This window comes from Glandiceps talaboti, chromosome 16, assembly GCF_964340395.1.
Source record: "Glandiceps talaboti chromosome 16, keGlaTala1.1, whole genome shotgun sequence".
NCBI lineage: Eukaryota > Metazoa > Hemichordata > Enteropneusta > Spengelidae > Glandiceps > Glandiceps talaboti.
The window spans coordinates 9,231,776-9,247,113 of NC_135564.1; the positions used below are offsets into that span (position 1 = coordinate 9,231,776).

A 15,338-nucleotide genomic window follows, 5' to 3' on the forward strand; every position below is an offset into this window, starting at 1 on the left:
GTCTAGAAGATTAACTTGTTGAGTTGAATAAAAATACATTTGTTTGCATAATGATTTAAGTGCTGTAGATTTTTGTTTGTGTGTATGTGTGCGTATGTGTATGTATGTATGTATGTATGTATGTATGTATGTATGTATGTATGTATGTGTGTATGTACGTGTGTCTGTCTGTCTGTATGTATGTATGTATGTATGTGTGTGTGTATGTATGTATGTATGTATGTATACATATGTATGTATGTGTGTGTATGTATGTATGTATGTATGTATGTATGTGTGTGTGTGTGTGTGTATGTATGTATGTATGTATGTATGTATGTATGTATGTATGTATGTATGTATCCAACCATAGACCCTCTGGGTGGACGGTCTATGATCCAACATGCACAGTGCACTAGGCATGGGTGGGGTGAATTAGCGCCCTCAGAGTTACCCTGGGGTTCCTTTCGTTTTTCTCACGATCCTCAAAGTTGTATTTACTTGTTGACAGTTGCAAGCAAGTCAGGAATTAGCTAGACAAGCAAAGTAAATCCCTTTTGAAAGAAGATAACATTAGTTTTTATGTAAAACATCTAATCTTTGATAGTTACAAAACTCACTTGTAAACTTTTCCTACTTTCAACTTGTATCACTTCTGGTTTGACAGCCATGTATTTTTGTATTTTTTGTGGGGGGGGGGGATGTCTCATTGGTCTAGTGTTTTGTCTCCCCCCCCCCCATACTTTAAATAAATCTTTAAAAATGAACTATTGATTGATTGATTTAGTATAATTGATATCATAAACAAGAAATAAAAAAGTACAGAAAATATATGCATATATGTAAATATATCCACCTACATCGCTTTCCTAAATTAAAAACAGGGAACTTTTACCACATTTGCAATCACGTAAGTCTTTCATCGAACTTTTCCATACCCACAATGCAAAGCCAAACTTTGTAGACATGCGCAGTAAAGTGGCGGTCATTTTGTAAATAATCATGTCGGAGGATTTGACGTACGAAATCTACTGGACCAAAGATTGTATCCTTTTCAGACTAAAACGATAAGTTTTACAGTAACTTTTTTTTTAATGTTGGAGTACTTTGTTATATAACTTGTTGCTGCTTTAGTAATGTTTGTAGTGATTTTTTTCTCAGCCATTGACTTTTGTTGAAGTACGACAGTGGACGTGCTACATGGGTGTACACTACACAGCATGTTGAAGCTTGTCGTCTGCATGCATGGGCCGTTGTCAAAATTACACAAATGTCAGTTGTATACTCGATCCACTGGAACGTATTTTTGTAAATGTAGGATATTAATTGGTAGGATAGTACTAAATGTTTATATTATAATATTCATTTTTTTATTGCGACGTGAAAGTTGATATATCTCATGACTTCCGGGTATGTGTTCATCAAAACCAAAACGTTGAAACACAGTCCCTCTAGACTAGGGACTGTGTGGTTGAAACATTAACCCCAGGCCTTGTTGACTTGAAACACGCGTCGGTGTTAGAAGTGATAACGATTATGGTGGATAGTCAAGATATTAAAACTATCGAGATTTCGGAAAGGAAACATTGAACAATAAAAAGCTCAAAAACAAAAACGTCAAAACTATCTCTTATAACTTATATGATTGCAGCTAACGTAGTGCATGGCAGATGAGATAAGTTAGGCCTAATAAAAAAATTGTGTATTTCCGATTACGCTCAACTTTAGAATAGGTGGGGTAGGTAGATTTTTTATTTTATTTTATAAATATATTTTTTTCTGTGCGAGTGTCTAGTTCAGGTTTTCCATTGTTTTCCAAATGGTATCTGTGTTGTTTATATCTTCCCATCAGATGTACAGCCATTACAGATGGGAAGAACAGTTTTATATTGTCTTTTTAAGTTGTTATCAGTTTCCGCATCCACTATTTCTCCTGAGACTTCACAATTTTTGTGGCAGTAAAAAACTAGGTGGGGTCGGGTAACCGGAACCAAACAATTATTTTTTTTTAGGCCATGGTATCCATCAATTTTTATTACGGCTAAGGAATAGGATTGAAATTCACAACTTTAAAGTTTTCACTTTTGTAGATAATTTTATGTACGAAGCTTTTAAAATAGAGTGTAAATTCAGTATTTGGTAGTTATGTTGTAAACCAAAAGTTGGCTAGCTCCCAAATTGAATCTGTACAGATGTCTGAGTTGGGAATGTATGAGCATATACCAATCATAGCAACATGGAGACCATGGAATTCTGTTGTCCATGGTAGAAAGTGGAAAAAGCCAAGGGATTCTCTTGTCTGTGGAAAAAATGGAAAAGCAATGGAATTTTACGTACTTCAAGTTACAGGTCTACTTAGGCCAAGATAAATCAGTGTACTCCATACAAATTTTACAAGACATGTCTGTATTTTTTGACTCTTGATTCCTTAACTGCATATTTCCAGCCAGTGATGATGAAGATCTACCATTGGTCCAGGTTCCAGGTTTGTAACATTTCGGACAATTTATCCTGTAATTATTTAAATAGTACCCCGATAATGGCATCAAAGCAGCTACCAGATGCAAGATTCTTTTCAAACTTCAACCAGTCTCTCTTTTTATCAATCTGTGAACCTTCTTGTGAAAAAATTCAGGGAGAACAAATAGACCTGTTGCCGATTCCAAAATCCATCGTGCCTCTCTCCATACAATGTACACTGCCATGCATTCTGTTATGTGCAAGGGTGTGTGTGTGTGTGGGGGGGGGGGGGGGGGGGTTTGAACATGCTACTCAGGGGGATGGTTGTCACCTGACCACACTGTGGATTTACCAGTACAAATGTAAAATCCCTCACAATTAAAGAGGTCTTTCCATCATTTCATGAATGAAAATGTTATTTCAAATGTTATAATGACAAAACAAGCCTATACGTAACAACATAAGTGATGTCACCTCACAAAATGCATCTTGGATTCTTGGAAGTGTAAAATTGACTATTGAGTGGAACTTTGACTTGTAAATTTGATGTGTCCTGCTAACAGTAATGGTATGTCAAAATGAAAATGTCTACAATACTTGGAAAGGATTATGATGAGATTTTATTACTAGTATCAGTGTGGTACATCAGATTCTTCCAATACAGACACTATATTAAATGTATGAGAAATAACATAATATGTATTTTAATTGTTAGAGTCTATGACAGAACCATTTGATACGTGGTGTACACAGGATATTTGCATGAGTGCTAGCAGTGTTCTCTATGCCCATACTTTCACAAGTGTAGTGAGTGAAAGTACAGCAGAAAACACTGCAAGCACAAGTGCAGATACTCCTGAGTACTCACACTGGAACTCACATGGCATGGGGTTGTATCATTAATACATACGTTTATGTGAAACAGCAAATTTCCATTAAAAAAATCATAAAAATCAGAAAGCGTGATTTCGTGTGTAGGCTAGTGCATTATTGTTCATTCGTTCTCTAGTACTTTTGGAAAATAATCATGAAGACTGCATTTCTTGAAAAATACAAATATTTCACTTCAGGTGCAAATTTACCATGTGGTCATTCATTAATAAAAATATCTCTGCTGATAGATGTAAACATGAAAACATGAAATGAAAATGTTTCCTGTTAAATCCGTTAAATCAACATAGATAGTAAATATCACATCAGTAATCTAGAAATCAGCCACTCTGTTAACTCTATTTCCAGACCTCAGTTCAAGTTTCAGTTTTTTCCAAAAAAGCCTCCTACCTATTTCATTATTTGGCCATTTTAAATAACTGTTAGTCCTAAGCATTTTACGTAAAACTCTAGGCATTACGTCATTTGGAATATCTTCTAATAACACTAAAATCAGTATGTCTCTCTTCCCTGTAAACAAGTGATCTTGCGCCATTCTCATCTCAAAATAACACCACTCACTTTCTGCAAAGTTAGGAGACAATAGCAACATCGTTTTATGGCTCCTCTGAATGCTATTCAAAATATTGTCAAAAATGTCATTCCCACCGAGAAAATCACGATCATGAATGCATAGTTTGAAATTAGGGGGATCAATATTTTCTAAATTCTGAACTAATTGTTGCATAACCCAAGGTCTGTCGTGTTGATTGTAGACAACAAATGCATCATATAGAGTATTTAGTGGCTGTTCCTCATCATTGACTGGAAGTTTGTAACGACCACATTTCAATTTAAGCAAGAAAATGATATATTGCAAATACCACCGATAATGAAAACAAATCGAGATAAGTGTTACTAAAAGGATAAAAAAGCTTGTCAGTGGTAGAGCAACGGTAAGTGTTATGTTTGTACATGATTCCCATCTAAAAGTCAAGTTATAAAGTGGTGTTCCCTTCTTATTAGTAGGAGTCTCACATATGTATCCATCAAAGTAGTTGGATTGCACTATTTTAACCTTTTTGTCAGTTTTCAGCCAATCAATGAAACCCTTCATGGTGCAGTCAGCGCAGTCAAATAGGGTGCCACCAAAATTAACAAATTGCAGATCAGGGTAGAAATTGAAAACTTCGGTTTTGATATGTTTGATTTGACTCGCAGATAAATCTATCGATCTGAGATGTTTCAAATTGTCAGGTAGTATGTCCATACTGTCTATACGATTAAATCTCTTCATCGATAATACTTCAAGGTTTGGAAATGTCTTCAAGAAAGTGACAAGTTCTTGTCTGCTGCCTACCCATGTACAGTAATCTAAGTTTAAGTTTGTGACTGAGTAAAATTTGAAGTCCTGGTCAGAGGTCTCATAAGTTAGGCTGATGTCCTGTATCATGAGATTCTGTAGTGTGTGTGGATTGGCGTTATTCAACATTGCCAAATTCAAGTGTGCTGTTTGTAAGCCATATATCTCAAGACGAGTAAGGGATGGAACATCTAAATACAAGCTGTCAATTTCGGCATATGTGAGTATCAGTTCTGTCAAATTCATCATATTTTTGAAAGGATTGATATGGTGAGTGAATGTTAAATTTTGACTGATACCACTTTGGAGCATGTTCTGTTCTAAGTTTAGGGTCTGTAGTGATATCAGAGGTGTAAAGACTGCATGTGCGAGGTGATGTATTTGGTTATAAGACAAATCTAGCTCTTTAAGACCTGAAAGTGAAGTGAAACTGTCTTGATGAATTGAGGTAAACTCGTTTTCAGACAAGTCCAGTATTAACAATGATTTAAGATTTCCAAAGATGTGTGCAGGAATTTCACCCCCAAATTGATTATCGTGAAGATTCAGAGATTTCAATGTTGACAGTGTGCTCAGACAAAGTGGCAACTGTGTTATGTCACGGAGACAATTGACCATTAATTCTAACTTTTGTAAATTTTGTAGGCCTGAAAAAGCACCAGGAGGAATATGCTCTAATATATTCCAACTGATATCTAGTGTTTTCAAGAAGGGTAACCATTGAAATCCCCCCACAGGGAGAGATTGCAATCCATTATAGGAAAGATCAAGTATTTCTAGCTTAGACCTCCGCAGTCCTTTCAATGTAGTCTCTGTGATTTGGTCTAGGGTGTCTGATTGCACGCTAAGAGATAGTTCTTTTAAGTTGATGGCAGAGTCTTGAGTATCATTCAACATACCCTCCAACGTGTTAGCTGTTATCCTGTTCATGTCCAGATCTAATATAGAAATGTTCTGAAAAGTTGGAAACAAATTTGGAGATATAAGATTGTTGTCAGCTAGATCTAATTTCTGAATTGCCACGTTTGCAAAGTCCAACTTGTGTATATCATCATCCTGAAGATTACATGACATGAGTTGCAGTGTTTTCAGTCTCGGAAGGTTATGAATATGAGTAATATTTCTGTCGCAATAAAACATGTTCTTACTAAGAATAATGGTTTCAATACTGTACAGTGGTAGCAGTGACTCTCCGGGGAGACATGATAGTCTATTATCTTCTAGTTGTAAGTATTTTAACTCTTTTAGGTCTTGGAACACATCCATGGACAGTTCACTTATCTGATTCAAATTTAAATGCAGTTCTTCCAAATGATAGAGTCCGACCAATGAGAAAGTGGATAATGTACTCAGCAAGTTGGCAGAAATGTCCAAAACTCTTAGACTGTGAAGATTAACACACAGTTGATCTGGAACCATTTTGAGGAGATTTCCTCTCATGTTCAGTATCTCCAAGTCTGTCAAATTACTGAAAGCTGTACCATCAATGGTGGTGATTGTGTTAAAATTGAGATTCAGTGTTTTCAGATGATATAATCCATGCAAAGACTCGGAGAAGATAGCATGAAGTGTATTTTCAACAACGTGTAGTTCTTGGATACTGGTAAGGTGGGTCATTCCATTTGGAGGTAAGGATGTTATAGCATTGTTGCTCAGCTCCAGATGTGTAGTTAGTAGTGGTATGTTGTCAGGTAACTGATTAAAACCTCGATATTCACAATCAACATAGGTGAAGTTGTACACTTTACATTGTGGTTGCTGAGGAACCACTTGTGTACACAAGTTGAAAATCAAAAGTAATGTGAAAACATACCAAAACCTATCCAGGTGTTGTATCATCATTTTATGATGGGTCTGTAAACACAGTGGTTATTCTGAGTCTTGGGTTGATGCTTGCAATACCAATCGTTTGATTGTGCACTGTTGCAATGTAGCCAGAGTCTGTTGTAAAACAACAGTTGAAAAGTTAATGCTTGAAATAAAACCTTTGTGAAGTCTGATTCTGGTGTCAAACAACAGATATCTTTAGTTGATACTTGCAATAAAATCCTTGGACTGGTGCCGTAATAGTCTGTATCAAATCTATAACAGTTATCCTTCGGTAATGCTTGTAGAGGATGGGTTCACACACCTTGGAAGTACTACGACAAGGCCTGTGGGCCTTTATGACGGGCGGCTGGTTCTTCGATCCCCACCAGAGTATTTTGCAATAAAACTAACAGCGTTGGAGTGGTTGTGGTACATGTATTTGCTCAACAACACATGTAGAAATCACCAGATTGTTGGATGAAATATCCCCATTTGCAAAGTAGAATAAAAGTCACACATCTGTGCTTGAGAAATCTTGATAACTTGGCAGTATTCAGTACGTTTGCAGCTTCCTTCTGGTGGCTATTCAACTGACAAACTGAAATGTGTCTTTTGTTATGCTAGATGTAATGCAATGATGAGGTCATCAAATACAATTGTATACATGTTCAACAGGAAGTGATGATAGCCAGATGACATGTGAAAGTATAGGCCAGTGATGTCAGAGAAACCGGAAACGTGACATGGTTTTGCTTTCTATTCAGTATCTGTTATTTTGTACATGTTTATACCACTACATGGTATGAACAATGGAAAAGAAGTGAAAATATTGTTCTTGTGTCACAAGATATGATATGTCCATTTGCAAAAGTTACTTTTATCCAATTAGATTCATATGGATTTGTCTAAAGATAAATTTGATTTGAAATATTAACAAAACAGCAAAAAAGAAAAAAAAAGAAATAACATGTTGGCTGTGTCCCAGAGGGTGTATCAAAATACAAAACATGAAAGCTTTGAAAGGGTTGAAAAAAAATAGTTTTCTCAGTAATGACGACATCACAACTATGTACATGTATGTATATAAGAAGAGAACATTAGTCTTGTTCTTCTTTCATTTTCTGTTGAATTGAAAGTGATGACACCAAGTGTTGTAAAGTTAGCAGTCACATACTAGTGTGTCTGCTTTACCTTCAGGCATGACTCTAGGGCATCTGCACTTCTCTTTTCTCAAAGGCAAGTAGATTCGTAACAATATATATTAGGTGTGTGCATGTACATGTAGAAAGGTTGTACATGTATGTGACCTTTTAGGTGATTTCAGGAAACCACAACCTGTATGATAAGTAGCATGTTATTAATGAAAAGTTTTGAATTGTAAACTGTGTGGGTCTTTATTCAGTGCATTGCCACTAGTTTGCTTTCAAATCTTGAGTTTATCAGCACTACACCTTATTTGACTCTTTATTTGATAGAATATATATGTAATGAATTATTACATTCATATGATTATTATGTACTCTGTGGCATTTTATAGTACTATGCCCCCAGTGGTGGTTGTGTTGTATTCTTTTGTTTTTCTGTATATCACTTTGTTGACCTGATAATCAGGTACAGTCATTTATTAGTACAATGGTGCATGCCATATATCATTGGTACGCTGTAAGTTAATATTATTACAAATGTATAACCATTGATTGATATTAATTTAACACGCACAAAAAAGGGATATACATATAGTGACATTTGGAATGCAAAGAGCAACCTTTAGGCTTGCAGTAACCTGGGTCCCTCTTGCCCAGGTCACACTCCAGCAGTGTCGGTAGTGGCGTTCATATTGTATCGAGTACCACCATTGGTCTCAGGAACCTTAACCGAAAACTTTTAACCTTGAATGTGTCCATCGTAATCACAATCAAATTTAGAAATATAATACATTGTAACTATTTTAATGTAGCAGTTTTTGTTATACATGTACAAATTTCACCATTGAGAACATTTTTGATTGACCCAGGTTGAAAGATAATATGATTTATACATGCATTTAAACATAAAAGTGACAGGTAAGGTTTATGGAATGTTATACATGCAGTAGTGTGTATCATTGTATATAGCTCAACCTCAGTGTTCTCCCCCACTATAGAAAGCATGGTGCTAACACAATCCTTGCCACCCAGACCACCATGCTTGGCAGGTTTCTGTCATGCTGAAAAGTGTTCTACCATCCTTGAGCTTTTGAATGACCATATAATAGTAATACTTTCACATGAAGAAAAATGGCTAATGATCCCAATGTCCATGTGTTTAAGTTTATAATACACATATCAGTATGTTTCAATGTTGAAGACATGCATACAATGTATTATAATTTATATGCTGATCATAGTGCAAATCATCATGCAAATTACTGCATGCCATTGTTGATATGTAAATCATCATGCAAATGAGCCTCCATTCTTGCAATCTATCCTGGAGAGAGCTCAAGTATACATGTGTACATACAATGTACAACATGTTCAAATATAGTATACAGCCATAAAAAATGATGTTGATGTGTGATGTTTTGTGAACATTATAAATGTATCTACAGTGAGTCTGACTGTACTAAATCATGTGAGCAGATAGGATTTATTTGACATGAATTATACCTGTTATAGCAATTACTTAAACTGTGATGCTACTAAATCTTGTTGCTTGGTACATGTAATTTGGAAAGTTTCTTATTTTATCGTGGTTCGGTGGTGTTTATGATGCTATGTGTTACCATTACACTGTTTGCCTGCCCTCCAGCAAGCCAACATTTGTGTAACATACATAAATAATAAAATATCCCTGTCTTTGTCAAGACTCCATAGGTGTGAAAAAGGCTTGCCTAAACCGTTATGCTTCAGAGAATTCATTGACAGAACAAGCGTCATATTAATGTCAACCAGCATTTCAAACATTGCTTATTTGAAGTGTTTGGCAAGACATTTATAACCACTCAACTAACAATGAGAAGTTCCATATGATCTCAATGAATCCTACCATTCATTATTTGCTAAATGTTTAGGAAAGCTGACATGATGTACAGATACGTACATGTATAAGTGCAAACTATAGTATTACACAACATAAAAATTCATGAGCAATTAAAGTGTCAATCTGTTCATAAAATCCTGAATCTGTTCTATCTTTCATATGTTTATTATTTGATTCGATTCATTTCTTATTCAGTGTCTTTGCTAAGGTTGGGAAAACCCGGTAACAGAAAGAGAGAATGGGGTAAAACCATAGAGTCTATGGTAATTTTGTTTGTGAACTTAGGTAAAATGACATTGGTAACCCGGTAGATTTTTCCTACTTACCCACTTTATATAATACTATATAGCAAAAACACTGTTATTAATTGTTCAATTTGTTTTGTCTTCATCCATATTTCCAGGAGTGAATGATGTGGGCAATAAAAGACCCAGTGTCAAGATGAGGGCAAGACGTACCAAAGAAATCAAAGCTGTAGTACCCCCTAAGTCACCTGTTATTGTTGAAGATTTGTCTCCCAACAAACGGAAGCCCCTCAAGAGTATCAACAAAAGTAATGATGATGCTGAAACAGTGGAGGTATGTGAATATAATATATATTGAATAATACAAGGAATTAAATTCCAAAACTGTGAGGACTTAACCTGTGAATAAAGTGTTCATCCTGAAATGTCAAATTTTTATCAACTTCTTTTGACCGAGGCCATTTTATCTCATTAAGTTATTTTTTGTCAGTGGCATATTTCAAGAACTTGTGATGAAGTTGAAGGAATGTATGGATTGAAAGAAACAAAACTTCTGAATTTTGGTAATTTTGTAGTTGAACTAGTATTATTTGCTTACTGAACAAACCTATAGTAATAGGATGTATGAGTTATTTTTCATTAGTTCTGTGGTGACATAGTTCGCAAAATGCTTTTCTGTTGGAATGAAAGCAATTTCGATGTTATCTGTCAAATATATCAATTGTTGAAAAGTTGTTTGTAATTAGCAAAGGAGAAGCTACATACATGTAACTGTATCAAAAGTGGTCTTTTGAAAAATAATGTCTTAGAAATTAGAGTCTTCATGATGACAAAGTTTATCTACGTTGTAAATAGTATTGAGCAGAAAGAACATGTGTATGATAAAATATACAATAGCACCTGTCTGTTCTTGCCTTATTTGCATATTTCTATAGCAACTTGTACAGTAGCGTCAGGAAACGCCATGTGCATTTTTGAATGTGTAAGTTTAAGGAGAGATTAGTACTAGGAGTGTCTCATGACGCATCAGAGTGCATGTATGTATTGATTTCTGGCCTTTGTCATTATCCTATGGAACGCCAATCAATATCTCCTTTGACTAGCATCAATGCCTTTCAACTACAAGTTGTATTGTGCACACATACTGAAGGGCTGCTGTGTGTATTCATACATAATGCAAAAGCCATGTAGTAGCTTTTAACTGTTTTCATGTGTGACTCGTTATTTCTAACTCAGTTATGTGAGTGAACAGTGCCACCAAATTCAAAGTAAGGAATATCTAAGTTTGTGTTTATTGCAATGGTTTTGGTTGTTTTGTGGTGAGATGAGACTTTGTCGCACTTTTAAAATTGTCATTTCCACAATGCTTTTTGAATCAATAATGTTGTTGACACATCAGCTATTGTATTAAGGTCTCTTCAGCATGTCATATCTGTGTATAGTAGCTGTATTCTCTGACACTTGTTGTGAACTGAATGCTGTAATTTCATCCAAATTGGGAGATATATAGTGACTGCGATGCCAAAGGGCTGTGATGGCAAAGGGCACTTAAATGACAATGCCTTATAATATGATAAGTAGCTTATGTGGACTGAACTGCATTCATTGGTACATAAACTTAATTTGATATCAGGTATGTAAACAATACCCAGCACTGAGTATAAGCTAAGTGTACGGATAGCAACGCTTAACAGTAGCTGATAGAGTAACTGAGGGCACGGTCTGCTTATGTGTATATCACTCTGATAAATTACATGATTTATATATCAAACAGTTCAGTAAGGAGAACAACATGAATTCAAGACAGAGGCCAGCTTTGAAAGATTTAAGACCCGAAGATAAAAAAAGAGTTGCTAACTTGATACGAGAACTAGCCAGGTAGGTTGCAATTTAACCTTGGTAAAGAACAACAAAGTCAAAGTGTGTAATTTGAGCTGTGTTTTGTCTACCCTATCGGGTTAGTGTTACAGTAGTGATAAGAGTGACGGAATACTAAGGTATACAAACCGGGTATACAGTATAGAGAGATATTAACAGGTGGTGTGAAGGGAGATAAAATGAGAAAGATAAATGTACAGTTCTCCTCCACTTATTATGAGTAAATATACTGGCATATTACATGAATGTACATACTTCATAAGACAGAGCATTCCTCAATGATATATATGTGATTACAGTGTGTGTGTGTGTGTGTGTGTGTGTGTGTGTGTGTGTGTGTGTGTGTGTGTGTGTGTGTGTGTGTGTGTGTGTTGTGTGTGTGTGTGTGTGTGTGTGTGTGTGTGTGTGTGTGTATTTGTATGTGTCTGTGATAAGAGTCTATAGTATGAACTAGCATATTTTTGACTTCATCTAATTTTGCTATTTCTAAAGAGTTTCATTTCCATTTACTGTATATTTGAATTATTACTTCCCTTTTTATTATTGACTTGTAATACCAACTATAGTAACCTGTAAGAGTAAAGGAAAAATATTGACTGAAGTGTATTAACAGGAAATTATGATCTTCACCTTCTCCAGCTACAAGTAGACTTAAGTGTACAGGGATGTAGCTAATATTAAAAGTATCCAAGTAAAATTGGAAAAGGAGACATTAGTACTAGGGAGACCCATGAATTTGCTCAATAATAGATAATGTAGTGTGGTAGAAGTATTTTTAAACAAAAATTCGTGAAAACTGCGGAGTATCCAGTTGTTTTTGCTGGCTAATAACCAAACTATATCCCTGTTGTAAAGATCAAGGTATTTACTCAAATACAGAAAGGATCTGTTGCTTGTGTACAGAAAGGAGCTGACACATGAACTAAGTAAAAGTTGTATTGTACAATTTCATGTAGGTTTTAGACTAAACATTACAGTCTGTACCTTGAGGGGTAAAGTACACAATTTATACTGAAATCAGCTTGTGTTGATTATGTGTTTCCACAGGATTGGAGAGGAAAAAGAGAATGCTGTAGAACAACTACATTTGGAAAGATTCAGCTTTGAAGAAAGAACACAGAAACTCCAAGATCAGTATGACAGTATACTTAAAGAGAGAGAAGATATCCTTTTTATCATTTGATATGATGTCCAGTAGCTGTTGTTATCATCTAAAAAATGGTAAACCTTATTTAGAATTTTCCAATATTAAATCATGTAAGTAAACATCGACAATCCTGTGGGTTTTTATCTGTTACAAAAAGTTCTATTAAAAGCAAAATAATAAGAAAAGTATACACCAAGGTTAATATTGCTGTAGAAAGTATGTATGAATAACTTTTGTGTTGTCTTCTAGTTACACTCTTCAAATGTAAAAAAAAAAAAAATGCCATTTTTGGTTTAAGAAAAGAAAAATTAAGAAAAAGAACACAGATCACTTAAATAATAATAATCACCAATAGTTATAAAAATCATAAATTCAATGATAAGCGTCAATGAAAAACCACAGAAGTTAGGTTTACTGAAATGTTTTTATTGAGAATTAGAACATAATAAAAATTGGCTTGAACATGCATCTAAACATTTTTAGTGAAATATAGTCTTTGGTAGTTAGTGTAACGTAAATATAATGGCACTGTATTGAAGTAGATGTACATTCACAGTAGATCCGTTCAGATATTATTTCTCTACTCAAGTAATTTCCAGCAATTTGTAATGCATGAATCCAGAATAGTCTTCCAATTTTATCTTTCTCCTGCCATTTTGTAAAATGTATGTTTCTCAAATAAACACATGTAAATAAGGTACATTCTGTTCTATAATGTATAATGTACAAAATTGTATATTATGTGAAAAGAGCTCAAATTGACTGAAATAATTTCTGGATTGCCCAAAGATATAAAATGTAAATATTGAAATGGAATATTTATGTGGAATCTAACAGGTGTCATATTATAGCGAGCGGGTCAGGCCATGTTGTGATTAGTACATGTATGTGGTGGTTTCACCCTGGTGGGGTGGGGGGTAGGGGGTACATGTGCATCCTGGCAGATTGACAGATACTACAAAGACTGAAAAATTAGGAGTCAGAAGTCTACCTTTCAGCCAGAAACTAGCAGTCAAAAGTCTCGGAAAAATTTGAATATCGACAACTTTGACACTACACTGTCCAAAAGCGTTGGAAAAATGTGAAAACTAGCAACTTGCAAACTTTGTTGTCAAGGGGGGTGGGGGTGGGGGGTTCAAACTGCAACATAATGCTAAAAAAATCATTGAAAGTCTACATGAATTAGAAAAGAGGGGGTCAGACAGTGGTACATATGCATATACCCTTTCTATTCAAGTACCCCTTCCTGATTTCAGTGCAGATTGAATTTGTGTAATCTTTACAAATACATTACTAGTACTTGTTTTTTTGGCTATAATAATGTGACATCATATTACAAACCAATTGTAAACTTATCTAAAGATAGTATGATGAGTTCAGAGTACATGTAGTACTGACTGATAATATTGTGATACTAATCGTGTTTATATGTTCATCACGTCACATCTTTGCCATTCACTAGAAATGTATACACATTAAAAATGAAATATCACGTATATCATTTTTTTTTTTTAGCTTTTACAGGAAAGGTACTTAGTATGGATAATTTATCATAGAAAAAATCTAAAGGGGTATGACAAGAGTTCTAAGTATATTTTAATATTATTTATTGTTTATACCCATTGCATCCATTAGAACTGTATTTACATTAAAATATCACCAAGATTAATCGATTTCATCGTTTATTGCTTTTATACAGGGAGGTAATATTAAGTATGGATAATTTATCATAGAAAAAATCTAAAGGGGAATTAAAAGGTCAAAGTATATTTCAATATTATATTTATTGTTCATCACATCACACCTTTACCACAACCATTATAAGTGTATTTACATTACATATCACCTAAATTGAACAATTTCATTATTTATTGCTGTAATATACAGGAAAGGTACTAAGTAGGGATAATTTATGACAGAAAAAATAGGAAGTTGGCACGAGAAAAGTTCTAAGCATATTTTAAATGTTCCCTAAAAAGTTTTTGTACCATGAGCAAGGGTTCGAATCACTTAAAAAGTAACGTTTCACAAGGTCAGCAGACTTTGCCAAATTGTCTGTTCACTGGTTTTACCGATCTGATGAACATATTTAACGATATCCCTAAAAAGTTGTTTTGCAAGAGCTGAAAATTTACAGAGACTACACATATTAGTTTTTGTAATATATAGAGTTACGCAGTGATGAAAATGATAGGTTTCCTTAAAGACAGCTGTAGCTGTCATTATGAAATGATAGGTTACCTTTAAGACAGCTGTAGCTGTCATTATGAAATGATAGGTTTCCTTTAAGACAGCTGTAGCTGTTATAATGAAATGATAGGTTTCCTTAAAGACAACTGTAACTGTAGTGATGAAAGTGATAGGTTTCCTTAACACAGCTGTAGCTGTAGTGATGAAAATGATAGGTTTCCTTAACACAGCTGTACATCTTCAGAATCAGTACATGGATTGCCAGAAAATGTTAGCCAACTACCAGACCCAGATAGCAGGTCAACAAGAAAGAATGTCACAAACTCTCAGTGAACTTGTAGCTACACCTAAGCGGGTAAGTAGATTTATTACTGAT

General features: G+C 34.8%; 1 protein-coding gene across 1 annotated transcript; it reads left to right on the top strand.

The window, feature by feature from the left end:
• Window positions 1-981: 981 nt before the first annotated feature.
• On the top strand, window positions 982-12,808 carry LOC144447757 (protein hinderin-like). The gene is made up of 5 exons (XM_078137841.1): window positions 982-1,024; window positions 2,426-2,464; window positions 9,906-10,081; window positions 11,522-11,625; window positions 12,673-12,808. The coding sequence occupies exons 1-5, from the start codon at window positions 982-984 to the stop codon at window positions 12,806-12,808; spliced, it is 498 nt and encodes a 165-aa protein (XP_077993967.1).
• Window positions 12,809-15,338: the final 2,530 nt, after the last annotated feature.

Bases quoted from the DNA above. Each gene is read 5' to 3' on its own strand.
- LOC144447757 (XM_078137841.1), top strand. From the start codon at position 982: ATGTCGGAGGATTTGACGTACGAAATCTACTGGACCAAAGATT. The intron at 2,465-9,905 runs GTTTGTAACATT...CCATATTTCCAG, and splicing joins ACCATTGGTCCAGGTTCCAG to GAGTGAATGATGTGGGCAAT. The intron at 10,082-11,521 runs GTATGTGAATAT...TATATCAAACAG, and splicing joins ATGATGCTGAAACAGTGGAG to TTCAGTAAGGAGAACAACAT.